This window comes from Microcebus murinus, chromosome 14 (genome assembly GCF_040939455.1).
Source record: "Microcebus murinus isolate Inina chromosome 14, M.murinus_Inina_mat1.0, whole genome shotgun sequence".
Classification (NCBI taxonomy): Eukaryota; Metazoa; Chordata; class Mammalia; order Primates; family Cheirogaleidae; genus Microcebus; species Microcebus murinus.
Window position 1 is genome coordinate 15,363,921 of NC_134117.1, and position 20,950 is coordinate 15,384,870.

General features: G+C 39.5%; 1 protein-coding gene across 9 annotated transcripts in view; it reads left to right on the plus strand.

The window, feature by feature from the left end:
- Positions 1 to 20,950, plus strand: part of NRAP (nebulin related anchoring protein) — a 65,943-nt gene continuing 44,993 nt past the window's right edge. For 2 of the 9 annotated variants that reach the window (XM_020280684.2, XM_020280686.2), the window contains exons 1-15: positions 1 to 254; positions 573 to 667; positions 1,246 to 1,333; positions 3,335 to 3,394; positions 5,906 to 6,010; positions 7,643 to 7,747; positions 8,666 to 8,773; positions 9,467 to 9,571; positions 10,375 to 10,482; positions 10,775 to 10,879; positions 13,528 to 13,641; positions 14,642 to 14,758; positions 17,022 to 17,126; positions 18,914 to 19,021; positions 20,004 to 20,108. In XM_020280684.2, the coding sequence (XP_020136273.1) occupies positions 183 to 254; positions 573 to 667; positions 1,246 to 1,333; positions 3,335 to 3,394; positions 5,906 to 6,010; positions 7,643 to 7,747; positions 8,666 to 8,773; positions 9,467 to 9,571; positions 10,375 to 10,482; positions 10,775 to 10,879; positions 13,528 to 13,641; positions 14,642 to 14,758; positions 17,022 to 17,126; positions 18,914 to 19,021; positions 20,004 to 20,108 (1,500 nt within the window). In that variant the 5' untranslated portion in view covers positions 1 to 182. The remainder of the gene's footprint in view (positions 255 to 572; positions 668 to 1,245; positions 1,334 to 3,334; positions 3,395 to 5,905; positions 6,011 to 7,642; positions 7,748 to 8,665; positions 8,774 to 9,466; positions 9,572 to 10,374; positions 10,483 to 10,774; positions 10,880 to 13,527; positions 13,642 to 14,641; positions 14,759 to 17,021; positions 17,127 to 18,913; positions 19,022 to 20,003; positions 20,109 to 20,950) is intronic. The other 7 variants (XM_012772194.3, XM_012772185.3, XM_012772222.3 and 4 more) reach the window with 7 other exon arrangements.

Consider the following 20,950-nt stretch of genomic DNA (forward strand, 5'->3'; position numbering starts at 1 on the left):
CCAACTGCTGACATCGAACTAGAAGGTCAGCAAAAGAAAGTGGAAGTTGGATTCTGAATGATCCAGGTGCCCGCAGGAATTTAATAGTTGTTGGATTTGGGAGACTTGAACGACTAGACTCGGGGCTCTCCTTGGATTTCTTTCCTGTTGCCTATCTTTGTCTCTTCTCTCCAGACTTCAGGATGAATGTGCAGGCTTGCTCTAGGTGTGGGTATGGGGTTTACCCTGCTGAGAAGATCAGCTGCATAGATCAGGTCAGTAGACATTTCTTGGCCTATGGGAATAATAACAACAATGGGAAATTTATCTTCTCAAGTATGGACATGTGGGGTTTTTATGAACCATAAGAAATTTTCCTACCTTTATTTAGTTTTACACATTTCTATTTCTTCTATGCTGTCTTGAAAAAGAAAAGATCCATTTATTTAACTGTGTGTTTATTCTAGCTATGTGTGTGATTTTTAATTTGATCACCATTTTATCCCTAAAGCTCAATATTTTACCCTAAAATATATAAGAATCTTGAGTCTAGAAAAAAAATCATTGCTAAATCTTTTCTATATGATTTCTAGATATGGCATAAAGCATGTTTTCACTGTGAAGTTTGCAAGATGATGCTATCTGTTAATAACTTTGTGAGTCACCAGAAAAAGCCGTATTGTCATGCGTAAGTGTTTGATGCTCCTCCCTGCCACCTCTTTGAGTTGTATTTGTTTTCAAAAAGTAGCCAACTAAAGGTTCACAACAGATACTCCAGGGTTAAATCCAAGAAATGTCTTCCCGAAAGGGTTCCCTTATATCCAGTCATTGCAGAGACCTAAGGTGGCATTTTATGCAATGGACAGAAAATTTCAAATTTATTCTAAGTAAAAGATCAAATTTATACACTATAACCTCATGTCAAATTATCAAATGTTGTGCAGAACATCACAATTGCCATGGATATACATATAGAGCTTTAAAGTCTTTTAAATAATTTCAGAATCCTTTGCTATTTTTATCAGAAAGTTTTCAAATGATCATTTCCAGTTAAATTTGGGCTTTAAGTTATATTATCTTGAATTTATTTGGTTTGCTTTTTTTTTCTGTAAGACTCATCACCTGGAAAATCATTAACTTAATTATTAAGTTTTATATTTATTGATTTTTATTTATTTTTAAAAATGACTGTACCTTTAAGAACAGTCACTCAGTCATGTTGGATAAAGTGTATTTCTAATTGCGATTTATATCCACTTCTTGTAGCCATAACCCGAAGAATAACACTTTCACGAGTGTCTATTATACACCATTAAATCTAAATATGAGGCAGTCTCCAGAGGCCATTAGTGAGGTAAGTTACTTAATTTTGCATATGGGGGTCGGTGGGGGATGAAGAGTGGTTGGTTAAGGGGTACAAACACATAGTTAGAAGGAACAAGTTCTAATGTTTGACTGCAGAGTAAGGTGACTATAGTTAACAATAATGTATATTTCAAAATAGCTACAAGAGAGGACTTGAAATGTACCCAACATATAGAAATGATAAATGTTCGAGATGATGGATACCCTAAAAAACCCTGACTTGATCATTATACATTCTGTGCATGTACATACCCATAAATATGTACAAATATTATGTATCTATTTTTTTAAAAAAGAAAATCCCTTTGTTTAGGCACCTGTTAGGTTTTTAAGTTTCTCTGTCTATATGTGAACCTGCCCATTTCTGCCACATACACATGCAAAGTGCATTTAAGTAACAAATATTGCTATTTGTCCTCCCATAATATTATGGGTCAATATATAGGATAATCTAGATTGAATATTTGAAATCTTTGATTATAGTATAATCTTTAGGTCTGGCAAGTTCTGGACACATTGATGACAGTTTATAGAGTGGGCCCTAAATGTACTAGGTATTTGATACATAAAATATATAGTTTACATAGTTGGAAAACATTGCTAGTTTTTCTTTCCCTTGTGATGCTGTGGTACATAAAATTAAAAACCTGTAGTTTCACACTCTTAAATCTCTCTGAATTCAGTAGTTGCTTAAGATTATTGGCAGCCTCTCTTTCTTCTTTCCCCTTGGGGTGGGGACAGGTCAAAGATATTTTGATTCGGAAATGAAGTGTGGTTTGGGAGGTGGGGGTTGGGAAGAGAAGGTGGACAAAGAGTCCACATGGGTAAACCTAACCTCTTGAAAGATCAACAGTGTTTTGTCAAATAACCAGCTATTGATGCAACTCTTGCGCCCACTAAAATGATGAATCATTGAGCTGCTCTCACCCATGCCCACAAGAAGTTGCTTTGTGGGATGAAGTTTAGTGGCTTTCTAAAATTAGAAAATTGCTCATGAAGTGAAGGTCTCTCTAGTAATCTCTCCTCGCCCATGATTCCCTTCCTAATGTTTCCCGGCCTCATACCCACTCTCTTGCCTGTCCTGACCTCCCTCCTCCTCAAGGAAGTATGTATTGGATACTGGCCGGGTGGTTTTCGACAGACTGCCAAGATACCTTATTTCACTAAGTGCTTTGCGCTAATTGTGAGGTTATTATTATTTTTATTTCACAAGCTTATGTAGCATTTACTGTGGAAGTGCCTAATTCATTTAATACACATGAAGTAGATACTATTATTATTCCATTTTACCGGTGAAGAAACTAAGGCTCAGAGAGTTGCTCATGCATCGATTCCTAAGGATTCACAAGCCTTAAGAATTCAAAAGCAATTGTTAATTGTACATTACTGAGAAGGCTCATTCTTTTAGGACGTTGTTTTCATCTTTTGATGTCTGAAGCCAGCTACATGAAATTACAATAAATGCTGGATTTAGTTCTTACCCAAAGTGCCAAACACTCCCCTAAGTTCTTTATGTGATCTCATGTGTTCTTCATGAGAACCTCTGTACTATTATATTAGGGTTGAGGAAGCTAAGCTGAGGCTCAGAGAGGGTAAGTACCCTGCCCAGTTTCACCCAGCTAGTTGGGTACAAATCTAGATCTGTCTGACTTTAGAATCCACCTTATTGGCTCACTTTCATATATACCTAGAGAGTGGCAAATTCTCCAGAAGAAAAGAACACTTATTCATGTTTTCAGATACCCAGATGTTTTTGTAGTTGTATAGCCAGAATTTGACAGATGAAACACAAGGAGATGTACTTATACATCAGAATGCTGTTTGCATGTGTCACATGCTCTACAGAAAGATCCACGATGTCTGTACTTTCCTACTCTAACCTAAGCCACAGTTGGCATGCCTCTACCTTACCATCATGCAACAGGTCACACAGTACTTACCTGTCTTTGAGGTCATCATGGACTCACTTTCTTTTAATTATGTATGACAGACCCAACCTGGAGCAAGGCCAGGATCGTCACTGGTTCTATTTCCAGCCAGAGACAGTGATGTGAGCTTCCCAGGAGGACTGTGTGTGTGTATTTGTTTGCATCTATGTGACTATGTATATATGTGTATATGTACATATGTGTGCATATGGGGAGTGTATGTACGTGTGTATATAGGTATGAGTATGTGCACACATGCATACATGTGTATGCATGTGATATGTGTGCATGTGTATATGCATGTACATGTTCGTGTGTATAGTGTGTGTGGTATGTGTATGCATATGTATGTATATGTGTATGCATGTGGTATCTGTATGTGTATATATGGTATGTGTATATCTGTATATGGTGTGTATATGTGTGCATGTATATGTATATCTGGTGTATGTATACGTGTGTATATGTGTATATCTGGTATGTGTGTATGTATCAAAAAATTAACTCCTGAGATCACTTTCTCCTTTACTACAAGGGAAAAATTGAAATGAATAACCAGGTCCTTCCCAGCCCCCAGGTCTCACAACTACCCTAGGGTATATGATGAATTACCTCTGTACCCCCTGGCATCTCTGAGAGACTTTCCCAATTAAATAAAATACAAATTCATTGTGGATGTGCTAAAATAAAAAAAGAAAGAAAGGGATTTTTCAGTGATGGTGAGGAAGGAGAAAAGTAGGGTAAAGATTTTGAATTGGCATTTGGAGCACATCTCCAGTTTTTTGTTTCCTAAAAGTCACTCTTTGAAAAATAAACAAATATTTACAAAGACAGAATTTCCTGTTTGGTAGGTATGAATGGAGTTTTTGGTAGAATAAAGCATCTAGGTTCTCTTCTATTCAGAGAATGAACTTAAGCCCCTAATGCTTCCTTACTTCACTAGCAGTATTTGTGACTTTTTCTCCTCTGCCTGTTTCCTTGTGTGATTATGAATCTCGTGAAAGGTCTCTGGGGAAGACCAACCCTCCACAGTGCTGGATTTGTACTGGGGGAGGAGGGCCGCAACTACAGCCTTTTAGAAGTGAGATGGAATATCTATTTTGGCCATCTGTTTCTGATTCCTTAAGTACAGGGTTCTCAAGGAGGGTAGTGTCACCCCTCAGAAGACATTTGGCGATGTCTGCTGACATATTGATTGTCACACTGGGGTGGAGGATGTACTGTTCCAGCTGGTGGGTAGAGACCAGGAATGCTGTTAAACATCTTGCAAAGCTCAAGGCAGGCCCCCACAACAAATCATTAACTGGCTCAAAATATTAGTGTTGCTATTTGTAGGCAAGAATCCCTGCCTTAAGTCTGTGCAATGTTCATGATAGTTTCTTAAAATAAAAGGGGAAAAGCATATAGAGATCTCTCAATTTATGTATTTAAAAATATACACATTGGAGCTGTGTTAAGCAGCATTAAGCAGCAGCAAGCCCAGAAAGTCAATGTCAGAAAGTGCCTTTGTTAGGGAACTAGAATTCCTTGGGTTTAAACTTTTCTCTGACCTTGTTTGCTCATTATCTGTAAAATTAAGGATTTAAACTTCAACTTGTAAAAATTTCAGATTTCTAGGCCTCATCTAAGACCTAAAAATAGTGATATCTTGATTTGGGCCCGAGACCTTTTTTCCTTTATGATTAATCCTTTTTCTGTTCTATTTAAGAAATCTTTGCCTATACCAAGGTCATGAAGATGTTGAAATGTCAGTTTTCCCCAAGTTGATCTATACATTCAATGCAGTCCCAATCAAAATCCTGGTGTTTTTATTTTTTTATAGAAATTGACAGACTGATTCTAAAATAGATAGGAAAACAAAAAGGTTCTAGAATAGCCAAGAAATCTTGAAGAACAAAATCGAAAGACTTAGGTTACCAGATTTCAGGACTTACAAAAGCAGTGACAATTAACTCAGCATAGGATTGGCACAAGAATAGATAAACAGACCAGGAGACTACAGTAACGGTCCAGAAATAGAGCTGCACATACATGGTCACTTGAATTAGGACAAAGGCACCACGGCAATTCAACGTAGCAAGAATGGTGTTTCAATAAATGGTCCTGGAGTGACTGGGTATTTATATAGAAGAAAGTGAACCTTGACCCCTACCTCACATCTATACACAAAAATTAACTCAAGGTATATTATAAATCAAGATATTAAAGGTAAAATTATAAAGCGCAGGACAATACCTCCATGAAATTGGAAGCCAGAATTTTAACAAGCTCTCTGGGTGATGGATACACAGACTAAAGTTAGGAACCGCTACTCTAATGTCCAGTGTTGTCTGAGGTTACTCTAACCTGAATACTTTGTGCCATGTGGTAAGCTAATAGAGACTTTATTTCAGTCTCTTTAATTGTACTGCTCAATGGAGCTTTGCACACAGCAGGTGCTCTATATGTGCCACCTGGCTGGCAGTGCAGATAAAACCACAGTGAGACCGACAGCGCAGCATGTATCATAGTGCAGTTCAGATGTTTTGCAGTTGAGATTTAGGAAAATCCCACAGTTTTTAGCTAGGTGTTATTTGTTTATTTTCTTTCTCTTTTCTGATGGAAACATTACCGACAATGTCTTTATTGGGCAGATCCATGACCAAAAAGACGGTGAACAGTTTAAATCGGTTTTTCAATGGGACATGAAATCCAAGGATGGGACAGGTGCACCCAACAGGCAACCGCTGGTGAATGAGGTGAGAGAAGATAGATGGGTTTGGAAAATGAAAGAGAAACAATCTACTATGCAAATGAAATGTGTTGTTATTGTTATTACTTCTAGAGAAAATCAATTAGGTCTTCTATAATCCAGTTTGTAATTTTGGCTGTCTATAGAAGACTCCATCCATGTTTTCTAGCATCACCTCAGCTCTATCTGTTCTAGCCCAAATTCATTGTCTTCTCCCTTCCAACTACTGTATCTTGGAGATATTTCCACATCAGCGCCCTTTTAAGCTATTATGGATGGATGTATCATGGATGCACCATTAAGAAGGGATGTACAGTACCATGCCATCCCTATTAATAGGGTTATTTCTATTTTTTTCTTTTTATAAAGTTGCAGTGAACACCCTTGTTCAATATATTGTTTGGACACAAATGAGTGTTTCTCTAGAAAAAATAATGAAAAATGAGGTTGCTAGGTCAAAGGGCATGTGCCTTTTTAATTTTAATGGAGACTATCAAATTGCTTTCTAAAATAGCTGTGCATTTTATACTTTCAAAGGAAGACTCTGAGAATACCTGTTCCCCCACACTCTCACCAGCACTTGGTATTACCAGAAAAATATTTTGATGATCTGCATCTTGTTGTTTTAATTTAGATTTCCCTGATTGCTAGTGTGATTGAGCATATTTTCGCATATGAGTTATCTGTCTTTCCAGATTTCCAAAGGCCGGCTCTACCCATCCTGTCAAGGTTGCTCCCTTCCAGCCCACCTGTCTCCCCATCTCTTTCCCTCAAGTCCAATCAAACTCAGCTCCTCATGGTCCTTCAGCCAAGCCCATCACTGCCTTCATGCATTTATTCAAGGCATCCCAAGCTCCTGGAATTTATTCAACAAATAGTCATCATGTCTTTTATGTTCTAGGCACTGTTCCAGGCTTTGGGGGTACATTAATGAGCAAAACATGAAAATCCCTGCCTTCATGGAACTGACCTCCTAGAGCAGATGCTGTTCTCTTTCTCCCTTGGCCTCTGTTAACTGACCTCAGCCCTAGAGGTCCAGCTCAGATTCCGTCTTTCTGCCAAAAATGGGGCCCATCTCACACAGACTGCTTTTTAAAAACTCCAGCTGTAGTCATCACCTGTATATTACATTTACATATACAAATGTTTCTAATTGCTTTCTGTTTTGTATATTAGTTTTATTTCACAAGGTAGGTCATGAGCAAGGTCATTACAAGAGGAACTTTGTTTTCCTTTTTTTTTCATTGTCAATTTTCAGACATATAATAGGTAGTAGGTTTATAAAGCTTGTCTGAATAATGCTACTTTATCTCAGATTGCCTGGTGACTCCCCACTGCTCAATCCTGATGCAATGATGAGCAAAGAAATATTAGATTACATTCAGAATATTTCTATGACATAAGAAAATCTCAGAAGGTTCAATTATTTAGGATATTAGGTCATTTTGTAGCCTCAAAGAAATGAGCATTCTAGTTAGCTGAGACCCACCATTTACCAATTCCTATTTATAGTTTTTAGAGGATATCTTATTTTGACAATGTATGTGAATGTTGCTGTGATTCTGGGGTAGGTAGGGTTATCTTGCCAACCAAACACGTGAGGCATGTGTTTATATGCATTTATGTGCTTCTTCTGTAGAGAGGCTATTGGACCGGATATGGGGAAGGGAATGCCTGGTGCCCGGGAGCTCTGCCGGACCCTGAAATCGTAAGGATGGTTGAGGCTCGAAAGTCTCTTGGTGAGGTAAGGGCCCTAAAAATGAATTCAGTGATTAATCAGCAATTAGTTTGAATGTTCCTTTATTTTTAAGATAGTGGAAGATAGAATAATACCCACTTCCCCAAAGATTCTCATGTCCTGATCCTTGGAACCAGGGCGGCCAGAGTCAGAGCAAAGGTGGGGACAGAAACAGATGGTACAAGCCACGTAAAAGAATGTGGGGCCTCTGGAAGCTGGAAAAGGCAAAGAAATAGATAATCCTTTAGAACGTCCAGAAGGAACCAGACTGGGTGGCCCATTTCAAAGTAATGACCTCAAGAATTGTAAGAGAGACCTCAGTAGGCTTTCATGTAGGAAAGGCACTTTAGCTCAGATTGTGGAAATCCTCAACCATTTGCACACATTGCCCTCAAGATCTCTCCACATGCCTACCCTCTGAAGAATCCACTTTGGAAAATATTGTTAGTCTTCATGACATTTCCTTTAGAAAATGGAAAGAAAACACTAGAAACACAAGTGCTAAGATGATATGTCTCATTATCACCAGATAATATCATGTCATAATTAATCATCAGAGAGACATTTTACTCCCAATGCCGTAGGACTATCTCCAGTAGATGAATTACAGAAAAGTCTCCTTCGTATTAATGGCTGTGTTATTGTACAGACCTTTGAGTCAAAGGACAGCCCTTGTGTTGTGCCAGGTCCATGTGTTTTGATATAAGCATTGGAAGGGAACCCATTTGACCTGGGAAATATGAGTTCTTCAGTGTTGATGGTGTTATTCCAATCACCAGCTGAATGCCATTTTCAAATTTATTCCAGGTGATTAAAATATTTCCCAAGGACCCTATGAATCCAGTTTCTTTGGTTTGATTGCAGTTTTAATTAGTTCTCATTCAGTATCGTGTTAGTTCTCATGCTGACGTTGGTTCTGACCAGCAGGAGTACACAGAAGACTATGAGCAACAGAGGGGCAAAGGGAGCTTTCCAGCCATGATCACACCTGCCTATCAAAGAGCCAAGGAAGCCAACCAGCTGGCCAGCCAGGTGAGGGTCACTATTGATTAGACTAATTTTGGTTATTAATGAACCCCGTGATTCCAGAAAAAAACAGGAAGAGATTGCTTTAGGGCAGGAGGTAGCATTAGTATCGTATTGTGGAGAAAACTGTTGTTCATACCTTTTCCTGATCAATTATCCTCGGTGCCTTGATTGGGCCACATCTGTAAAATGGAGAGAAGGCCAGGTGGCTCGCCCACATGCTGGACCAAATGATTTCTCGAGGTTGATTTAGCTTTGAGGATACTGATTTGTAACTGGATGTCAGATCCTCCTGAAGAGTAGCATAGCTTGTTGGTTACAAGCTCAGAGTTTGGAGTGAGAGTGCTGAGATTTGAGTCCTGGCTCTATCACTTAGTAGCTGTGTGACCATGGGCACATTCCTTAACTTCTCTCTTTCTTGGCTTCTCACTGGTAAAGTGGGAAAAACATTAGTCCTACCAAATGTGACTGTATTGGAGATTAAGGGAGTTAATATTTGTTGAAGTGTGGCAGTGCCTGGCACTCTCTTGGACCTAGCACATTAGCATAGCTGTTTTTTGAGGAGGAGCCCATGAAGCCAGCCATAGCGGACTTGGCAAGGTTTGTGTTGAGCGCAGCCTGATGGCGCAGCTTCCGGAGAGCTGCCAGGAAGGACACGTAGAAGTGGGTGCACTTGACTCTGTGCTGTCTCCCCCTCAGGTGGAGTACAAGAGAGGGCACGATGAGCGCGTCTCCAGGTTCACCACAGTGGCGGATACCCCTGAACTGCTCCGGGCCAGGGCAGGGGGACAGCTTCAGAGTGATGTAAGAGATGAATCAGTGGTTTTCATTCAAGATCCCTCATTCTTTCCTTACCTGCAGGCAGAGGGAGCATGTAGGAGGCATCCCAGTCCTGTGTCGGTGCCAGGAAGAACTTTCTAAGGTCCAATAAGTCAGCCAGCACAGACCTTGTGAAAACACTTCTTTAGAGAGAATACTTTAGATCAGATTAGTACCAAATGGGATGTATCTGATTAATCTGAAAGAAATCTCTCTTGCCACCACAAATTAGAGAACATCATTTCTAAAGAATTTTTAACATTTGCCCTTTCAGAGTCCAAATGTTCCATAGTATAATAAGACCAAGAGCTTACCATTGTGAATGGAAGGTTGAAGCACAAATCCAGCTTCGCCTTAGTAAGTGGTTTCCACTTGACTTGGCCTAGCTCTGGCGTTGAGAAGCTTCTTTTGTTTCCCAACCTTGACTGGTAGCTCTTTGAGGATAAGAGGAGATTTATTCCTCTGCCCATGCCCACCACCTGGCCCACACCAGGTGCTTAACAAGTTTGTGTTGAGTGCCACATTGAGTGTCTCCATGTGCCAGGCCCTGTTCTGGGTATTGGGAATAAAAAGCTATACAAGGTGCACATGGTCCATCAAGTTATCAGCCAATGACAAGCTATACGAGCTGCCCTACCATTTAATTAACTTAGAGAATTTAAATGTCCTACTTCCGGGGATGCACAGGATGTCATGGGAGCCCTTAGCAGGGCATCTCTCTAAAATTGCCTAGTAGATAGTGGGATTGGGGGAATGTGATTCAACCTTTTTTTTTTTTCATCTTCCAGGTGAGATACACAGAGGACTATGAGCAACAGAGGGGGAAAGGAAGTTTTCCTGCTATGATCACACCTGCTTATCAGATAGCTAAGAGAGCCAATGAGCTGGCGAGTGATGTAAGTGTCCCCAGCAGTGTTGTCATGTTAGGGAGGAAGAGGGACATTAACCTGGGCCTGGGGAGTCCAACTTCCTGTCTACCTTTGCATTGACCCTGGAGCCAGGACATAACTTTCCTTCATAGTTTTTGATGAGTTTTTACCATGACAGTAATCTGGCACTTTAACAGCTAAGACACTCTCCTTAGACCCAAACAGAAAAAGAACATTCCATAAGACATTCACTGTTACTCCTCCGGCCCCTGTGTCTGGGAGGCTAAATTCACTGGGTTCATCCTTTCTCTTCAAACAGGTGAGGTACCACCAACAATATCAAAGAGAGATGAAGGGAATGGCTGGTCCAGCCACTGGAGCTGAGGGCATGTTGACAAGGGAATGTGTAGACCAGTACGGCCAGGTATGTGGTAAAATGCCTTCCTGGGAGAGGGAGACTGCCCTTTTCCATGGCCAGTTCTCAGTTTGACCCCCTCCAGGCTATGACTCAACTATGACCATTTAATCAGAGGTGGGGCTGTGGTTTATCTTTGCCTTATTTATGAAAAGTGGATTTTCTAAGCTAGAAAGTAGTGGACAAACAATAACACAGGGCTCAACTGCACCCACTTAGGAAAACAGATTGAAGCACTTTTTTTGTTTTTTAAACGAAGGACCTATACCAATGTGGTCGCTTGGTGAAGTATAAAGCATTCTCATCTATTCATTGAAGAACCATCTCAAGGACTAAGACTGGCTGTGTTGAACTGGTCATGGCATAAGCATGGGAGGGATCAAAATGCGCATCTTGAAAAGTATTGAGCATTTCACTGAGTAATTGGGACTCATTTTCTTAGAAAGTGAATTTCTTGTGTAGCTTGCTAGATAAAGCAGGATCCCAGAGAATGCAAACCTCTTTCCCAGTTTCACTTCTCCAGTGAACTCTATCTTACCAGGGAGTGAAAAGGTTGAGATTACACTTACAAGCTAATTTTTATTGGCACATCCCTATTATTTTCTGGTACTAGGTAGGGATTATAGGGGAGAAAGCAAGCATTACTTTTTCACAGTTGCAAGTAAAGAATGTTGGAAGGACAAGTATATACACTGGAAGAGTACATTTGCTGAGTTTAAGTGATTTTTTTTCTTAATGAGACAGTTGTTTGAATTATTTGGCAGTGAGTAGATTGTCTATAACACACATGACTTATAAAAGCAACCATGTAGAATTTATTTCTCTTCTTTAGAAAAACAAGTTGTCATACTTGGCCAAATATCCATCTGAGTCTTAGGCTGTGTGTAAAGGTGGGTTGTGACCTCTTTGCCAATGTCTGCCTGAGTAAAAATGCTTGGTTTTGGATGAAAAAGGCCATTTTATTAAATTCTCTAAGTTGATTAAATAGTTTCATAGTGCTTTAAGGTCAATGAAAATATGTTTTTACTGGTTTCATATTTTAAATATATTGTTTAGAAGGCTCAGGACAACTTTTAAAAATCAGTTTTATTAAAAAAAAATCCAGCTTATATATTTGGCAGAAAATAGTTTGTTCTGTATTTGGATAGTCTGATCTGCCACGAGTCGTAATATGTGCGTATCATTTCACATGTGCACCTAGACATGTCTGTACACACAGATGAAATGTAACGTCATGGTATCATGGTTGGTTCTTGATACTCAGGACATTTTGGTTGAAGTTTTCATTCCTGATAATAGCAGATACAAGAATCGAAGTGGGTGTTGTTCGGAAGCCCTGTTAGCAGCTGCTGAGAGCACACAGTCTAGTGTGGCATTTCACTGTGTGATTTAGTGTGACTTGCCAGGGCGTGAGGAGGAGGAGTGAGGGAGAAGCAGGCAGGCAGATAAACTATAAATATCCACAGTGCCTTAAATGCCAAGCAATTCATTCTTCTTTTTAATGAGTAACTGGAGTCATTAAAAACGCTATAGCATGTAATCAATAGGTTTAGGTGTCTTACAAAAAGATTCACACATACAACACACATACATACATATAGATATAGTGGGGGGGGGTTTAAAATAAAACTATGAATATAAAACTATAGAGCAGAATGGACAAAACCATAGAGTAGATTACCAAAGAATTTGAGAGCAGACCATTCTGGCAATCAAGCAAGGAGGAACACCCAGGCTAAATAGTTTTCATTAAGGCATCAAAGGAAGCTTGGTTGTTCTAATCTGACCCACATGTGTGCGGAGTCCAAACCTGGTGCTGGAGACAGGCAGGCCCTGCCTTGGAGGAGGCCATGGGGAGATGGAGTCATGAGCCCAAGAGACACAGATTTGTGGCGAAGACTTGTGGGCAAAATGCAGCAAGAACACAGATGACAAAGCAGCTGATTCTGCCTGGGATGGGTCCTGGGGTGAGGGAGATCTTGGGGACCTCCACAGGGAGAAGGTCACATCTAAGTGGGGTCTTGAAGTACATCTGTTGGCCCAGGAAGGGTTATCCCAGTCATGTGATGACAGGTTCATGAAAGAGAAGGTTTTCCTTGATGGGAGTAGGTTGGTGGTATGGGGAAGAGGAAAAAAATATGTAGGACTAAAATTATAATCCTTAGCCTACAATACTCATTTTGTCCCACTTCAGATAATCTTAATACCAAGTTGAGATTTATCCTCCCAAATTACAAAAATTTTATAATGCTTCTTTTCTGGTTATGTGACACATGTCACCTGGGAGACAGCATTTGAGATGTCAGAGCATCCCTCCACATAGATCTGCCACCCGGCCTGGGTAAGGGAGTGCCGGAGACCACGGGAAGACAAAGGACTTCCCTGGTGTCAGCTAGGAAATGAACATCCCAAACCTCACAGGCCCAGAAGAGTGATAGGTATCTTGATTTATCCAGTGCACATAATGATGATGATCATGAGGACAGTTATCATTTAGCGCTGACTGCAGGGTCTGCCTTCCTGACCACCACGTGGGCATTGCAGAAATGTCCAGTGTGGATGGGCCTCTGGGGGAACAGGCTCTGTGAGCGCTCATCATGGATCCCCACCCATTCGGGGAGGGGAGCTTTACTGATTGAAGTTTTCAACTGACCCAGCAGGGTTACTCGGAGGAGTATGAGGAACACCAACACCGGGGAAAGGGCAGCTTCCCGGCCATGATCACTCCAGCTTATCAGAACGCCAAGAAGGCCAACGAACTCGTTAGCGATGTAAGTACCATGTAGGCATGACCTGCGGAGCCACGGGGCAGAGGAGAAGGGAGTCTCTGAAGGCTGTGGTTGCTGGGACCTGCACAGATACATTCGTGAGAGCTGAGCCCAAGTGGAATGTTAGCCCGGCCCTCAATTCCCACCCAAATTTCTGATGTCTGCTTTGCTCACATTTCTCTGCTTCCAAGGAGATGCATGTGCACAAACAGCATAACTCACTTGAGGCCATTAGAAGCAAGTACAGGTGCTGGTCTAGACCCATAAACTGGGACTAGGAGCGTCTTCACCAGAGGGCCCATGTAGAGATTAAGCATTTTAGGGGACAAGTGGTTTAAAACAAGTCTCATGATGATCAAACTGGGTGTAAGCTGGTGATGAAATGGTTTTTATTTGCAGAATGCTAGCCAGCTGGCAGTCCTTGAAAGATAGGCTATAATTAAACTTGGTAAAGTGACATGCTCGCTGCAGATCTTAATGTGCCAACTTGATCTTGGTCTCTAATCAGAACCTAGCATTCATTTCACTCCCTTTGCCATTTTCCTTCCTTTCTCTTTCCTTTTTCTTTCTTTTTCTCTCTTTCCTTTCCCTTATCGAATAACTATTTGGTTATTACCCACTTACCCGGCACTTAACCTTTGCCCCGAGGAAGGAAATCAAAAGACATTACTCTGCCCCTCCTTAGCAGGCTGGCTGAAACAAGATATTGAAACCAAGGGCAGAATGGGTTTTGAATTACAACTTTTGCCATGATCATTTTAAGATTGTTTTTTTTTCCATGCAGAATTAGACTGTAAAGTGTAAAAGTGTGAAAAGTGCCAGTAAAATTAAAAAAAAAACAAAACTGAGTAGTTTGTAGATTTAATGGGAAAAAAGCCCACATGAACTTTTTTCCTTCAGAAAATTCTCTTAAGTAAATGTTGACATTAAATCTGGGGTAACTTTGGAGTGATTTCTCTCACAGAGCATGGAAACAAGTCCAGACTTTGTGTGTTTCTTTCAGATAAAATACAGGCAGGACTTCAATAAGATGAAAGGCGCGGCCCATTATCATTCTCTTCCAGCCCAAGACAACTTGGTTCTCAAACGGGCTCAGAGTGTAAACAAGCTTGTGAGTGAGGTAGGTATGCAGGGACAGTCACACGCCACCTTCTTCATCTCCTACAGCAGCAGGTAAATGGGGTGACCCTATGATAAAAAGCCTCGGTTAAGACTGTGACACCACATATACTACCCATCCGTCACCAGTTTCCAAAAAACAAAAATACAATTTATGAGAGAGCCTAGAACCAAACCAATTAAATCTTTCTCTGGTAGTTTAATAGTTTCTTCCCAAATCCTCATAGGGCTATAGATATTCATAAGTTCCAGGCGACAGATTTCTAGTTGGCAGAAAGAATACTGGATGATCCAGCCTTTAATATAATATATTGTTATCCTAGAGTGGAAATCAAAGATCAGAAAGAGTATTTTACCATGGAAGCTCTCTCAACCTCTCATTATTGTAGTCAGAGTTCTGAGAAGCTGTGTATGTGTGACTTCCCCTTACCTTGCAGGCTGAAGTGGCAGCCAGAGGCATGTGTGTTGTTTGGCTTACCCACGTTTAAGTCTTTTTAAGTCTTGTGAGGATTGTTTGGCAAGAAAATGTCCCCTCTGATCCCACATACCCTTCTCATCTCTTAGCGTCTCTTCCTGGCATCTTCTCTCATTTGCATTTCTTATCTGGGCTCTGCACTTGAGCTGGCAACCTCTGGCAATAAGAACAGTTATGACTATGAAAAGTACTCACATAACAAGTTCTCTGCAACTCAGAAACAGATATGCAAATAGCCAAAATTATTTTTTTTCCCTAACCTCTAAAAGCCAGTCCTTTATCCAGAAGGGTAACCTATGGTCCTCTAACTTTGGATGGCTCAGAATCACCAGGGGTGACATTTCCTGAGAGTCATCAGGACCCTCAGATACTCTGAAGTAGTAGATGAGTGCTGAAGCCTTAAAATATGCATTTTAAACACATGTTCCATATGATTCTGATGCTCTAGACCAGAGGTCAATAAATTACAACTTGAGTGCCAAATCTGGCCCACAGTCTGTGTTTGTAAATAAAGTTTTATTGGAACACAGCTACATCACGTTTGTTTACATATTGTTTATGGCTGCTTTGGAGCTACAAGGGCACAGTTGAGTAGTTAACATGTGACTCAAAAGCCTAAAATATTTACTATCTGGTTATTTATAGAAAAAGTTTGCCACCCCTGCTCTCATTCACTGAACATTAGATCTAGATGGGACCTTTGCCATTTTTAGGCCATCACGTTGTTATAGGCCTGGAAAAGGCCTTTCTGTTTCATAAAGACTTTTAGGGACAGAACTGGAACCAGACCACTGATAGTACAGTTCTACCACCTAGGAATAACACTGTTAATATTTTGGCTTTTTTCTCTGTGAATATACTAGAACACAATAGATGAATTGAAAAACATACACTTATAGAATTAGAATTCAGCTGTATATATAGTTTTGTATACTTTTTAAAACTTTGTATCATATTGTGAGCATTGTAATGCATCTTGCATACTTTAAAAGGCATATTCCACCATATAGTGTCATAAGATAACAAATTAAGTTGCATTTCCTTTGTTAGGAGGTCACAAGTGAACCTTCGATTTCTTTTTGCCCCTGTGTTTAGCCAGTAAGACAAACCAGCCATACCTCTATTAATAGTAATTGGTCTTAGGTGCCTTTTGCAATTCCCTGGGACCACCTGGAATCTATTTAATAACTATAGCCTCACATCTTACATCTAGCCACCTAGCAGAGCTCAAATAGCCAACAAATTTTAAATTAGAAGATACTCTGTATCTGAGTGGTCTCATTTATTATATTCCTTTATAAAGTAGCTTTTTGTTGAATTTTATTGAGGTATACATACAAAGATGTGTACATAACTTACATGTACAGAGAGAAGGATTTCCAAAAGTGGACACTTCTATGCCACTATCACTCAGATCAAGAACTGGAACATGACCAGAAGTCTGAACACCTCCTCATAATCCCCCTAAGACATTCCCCCCACCCCAGAATAGCCACATGATTTCTAAAACCAGTTTTGCCATTTTTTGAGCTATATTAAATCTTACAACATTTGTTCTTGAAGGGGACTAGATATGTTTAATTTTCAGAACGAAACTGATTTTTTTTTACTTATTTATGATTTGTTTTAACAAAGGAAAACACATACTGCTAACTTACAGTATCCTATGCCCGGTATTTTAAAATCTTGGGTTGAAAGTTTTCTAAAAATATCCTAGTCAAGTCCTAGAGACATTCAAGAGTGACTTGGGGTTTGGTTCTATTGTACGTCTGGTGTTTTGATTTCCAAGGTGGAGTATAAGAAGGATCTGGAAAGTAGTAAAGGTCACAGTATCAACTACTGTGAAACACCTCAATTCAGGAATGTGAGCAAGATCTCAAAATTTACCAGCGATGTGAGTTGTTAATTCTAAGCATTTGTTTGGGCACTTTTTGTGAGCTTAATTTGCATGTCTCCTAAGAGACAATCTATGTGAATGCATCTGTGTGTCTTGGAGAAGCATGGCCTTTTAGGCACAAATCCTATGAGTTTTTATTAAGATTGCCTGCCAGGATTGGTCCACGTAGTGGTTTTTGTTTTGTTTTATTTTATTTTGTTTTGAGACAGAGTCTCACTTTGTTGTCCAGGCTAAAGTGCCATGGTGTCAGCCTAGCTCATAGCAATCTCAAACTCCTGGGTTCAAGCGATCCTCCTGCCTCAGCCTCCCGAGTAGCTGGGACTACAGGCATGGACCACCATGCCCGGCTACTTTTTTTCTCTATATATTTTTAGTCAGCCAATTAATTTCTTTCTATTTTTAGTAGAGATGGGGTCTTGCTCCTGCTGAGGCTGGTGGCCATGTAGTGTTAAGTTCTGTCACATCACCTGGTAACCCCCCCCACTCCACCTTGACCTTGAGTCCTCAGGGCAGGATCTGTCCTCTCCATCCTCTTGCATCCCTTGTGTGCAGCACAGTGTCTGGCTCCTACTGAGGGATGCTGGCAAGAGAGCCTGGCAGAGCATGTGATGTCCCCTCTCAATATGACTTTGTGCTTCTGAGTTAAGACGCAATCTCATTTAACCATTATAGTCACCTGGGAAGCCAGACACTATTTCCCTATTTTACAGATGAGCAGATATGCTAGAGTGGCATATGCAAATTTGGAAATTCTCAGAGAAGGTCTGAAGATGCATTCTTGAGGACATCAAGGACCTATACTAGATTTTACAACTTCATTTCTGTTTAGCTGCATATCATAGTAAAATTTAAAATCACAAGGGACTTTGTAAGGCTCAGTGAGGAATTTATTTTGCATAAATATAGTGGTTAAGAGCACCAGCTTTGGAGCCAACTTTATCTGTTTCCATGGTTAGCCAAGCGGCAGACTTGGGGGCAGTTGTGTAAGCCCTCTGAGCCACTCTGCCCATATGGATAATGGGGACAATAATAATTCCTTCCTCCTCATGGAGTGCTTCTGAAGATTAACTGAGATAAATAGGATCATATCTGATGTATGGTAATAAATAGTATTCTGTTTGAATACTCACAATGCCTAGAAACTCAGTGGTATCCCAGGGTAGGTGTTCTTAATGTAGCTTCATTAGAAACTACCCCAAATATCCTCCTTAGGCCTTCTCATCATCCTGTTTTGGTCTTTTCTTTATTTGATAAGCAGCATTTGGAATGTAACGTGACTTTTTCCACATGGTTGCAGTATTGACCAATTTTTACATCACAGAATTTGGCCAAGTTTAGTTTTGATTGTTCATAAATTTAGAAATGAAGATAATAGCATGCAGTGATTTGCACCAGTCCCAGCATGGGGCTTTGCATGCAGTGCATGAACAATCAGTGCTTGTCCCTTAGAAAGCTCCACACTCTTGGGGAAAGTTTTCACATTGGAAAAATCTAAGTTTAAAACTGAAAACATAAAAACGAACAAAAAAATCAAGCTTGTTTTGCATGTCTAGGCTCATCAGATTCCACGTTTCCTTGTCTGTAATTTCTTCCTCCAATTTCTTATGCTTGCTTGAAATTTAAGTTATTTTTTAAAAAGTTGGTCTTATTTTTTATTCAATGATACACTGATTATTTAAATAGGTTATATTTAATCATTTATGTTAGGGATTTAATGCATTAAGATGAGAGGTTTGTCTTTAACTAGAGAATACTTTTCTTGAAAACTTTGTCTTTCCACATAGAATAAATATAAAGAAGATTACCAGAACCACATGAAAGGCCACTATGAAGGAGTTGGTATGGACAGACGCACTCTCCATGCTATGAAAGTTGGCAATCTGGCAAGCAATGTGAGTTCTTTTGTGCAAGAGCCTATAGGAATGGAGGGGCTGGGAGAGGAGGAATTCAGCCAATTCTTTTTCAATCTTTTTTTTTTTAAGTTATGTTTTATTGCATAAAAAACTGACACATAAGAATATCCAAATGTAAACCAGTACAACCAAAGCTAGGTAAAATCCCTGAAAATTTTTCAAGGCTCCAGTTTATCTATCTTAGCTGTCTCTGGTTTGAAGAGTACTTAGATCTGTTATAATTGATGTAATATGGTAAAAACTTTCAATTTCTGTGAGGTAAAGAGAAATGAATGAGCATGATTCTTACTTGAAATTGCCCAGGTTTCCAAAGCTTTTGCGATCCACTTGGAGTTGGTTGGTTGGTTAGCTGGTTTGTTCATTTATTCCTTTATTCAATCACTGCATTCATTGAAGGTAATGAGATAACAAAATAGATCATGTCCCTGTCTTCCCCTGTAGCATGGAATCTATTAATCTCTCTTTGGCTTTGCCCATCCAGTTTATATGTTGGCAAATGCCAGGTTGTAAATCTTGGGGGTAAAGGAAGCTGATTTTGTTATTAAGATATACAATGTCAGATTTTCTCTGCATGAGAATATCAAATTTGACCTTTAAAACAAATTTAAATACTCTGAAGATGTTTAACTTTTCATCTGTTTTCTTGGGGTTAGTTAAGAAGCTCTTTCATTGTATACCCGTGTACAAACAGTTCTTTTTTAACGAAAATGACAAGAAGTTCCATAATTAATAAGAAAGATAAAATAAATGTGCTACAGATGAAAGTTAACTAATTTTGGATTCATTAGGAATTCAAATTAAAGGCAAAAGTGTGAATATAATTTAATTTTCCTTGGAGGTGATAAAACTGAATTAATTTTGTTTCTAGATATTTAAAAAATATTTCTGATGGCATTCAAATAAGGTCAAAAGAAAGTGGAGAGAGAGTTCTCTTTTCTTATTCTTTTCTTTGTGTTTTCAGATTGCCTACAAGGCTGATTATAAAAACGATGTTGTCGACTATAACTACCCTGCCACTCTCACTCCTTCCTATCAAACAACAATGAAACTGCTGCCCTTGAAAGACGTAAGTCCAACTCCAGTAACTCCTTCTGCTTCATTACGTGACACTCATTCCTGTGCAGTGATTTGTAGGCAGCAAGATGGAAAGAAACATGATTACAACAGTTCATAGGATGGTGCAGGAATTGAGAAGGGGAAGCTCTTTCATTGCACTAGGAAGTCCATTTATAAATGGTTGCAAACTCCTGTCTTTTCAATGTAAAGTGGCGACAACTCTGGTTTTACCTTCAAAATGACCCGAGGTTAAGTTTCTCCTCTTAGAATTTGGTAGGCTGTGTCTGCTGGGCACATTTCAAATAGCTGTTCCTTAACAATGGTGATGTCTTTTTTCTCTTTTTAAAAAAGCTTTGGAGTATGGTGTGTGAAGGACTGAAGGAAGTAAAATAAAATGAAAATAAGTTGAGAGGAAGTGGTAATGTTGACTTAATTTTTTCTCAGGAGCACATGGGAAAGTATATATATATATATAAGTTTTCCCTTAAGTTTTGCAGCAGTGACTTTATTTATTTATGTAAAATATGTACAGCTACTTAAATTTATTCTTTTCTGATTATAAGAATTTGACTACATATTTATTATAGAAAATTAAGACAATACAGACAAACGCAAAGAAAAAAGTCATCTACTATCCTAAAAAGTACTTAACATGGTTCAGAAGTGAGTTGTGTCATGGGCCTTTGTCAATGAAGGTTATTTTCAATGAACCAAAAACTTAACAAATAAGTCAACATCTATTTATGAATGCTCAGTGCTACTTTCCTTCCCATTCCTTTGGGATTAGCACAACCCTAGTAATTGACTTGGGTGTTGCTATTGGTAGATAAGTTTTCACAGCTCTCTCTCTCT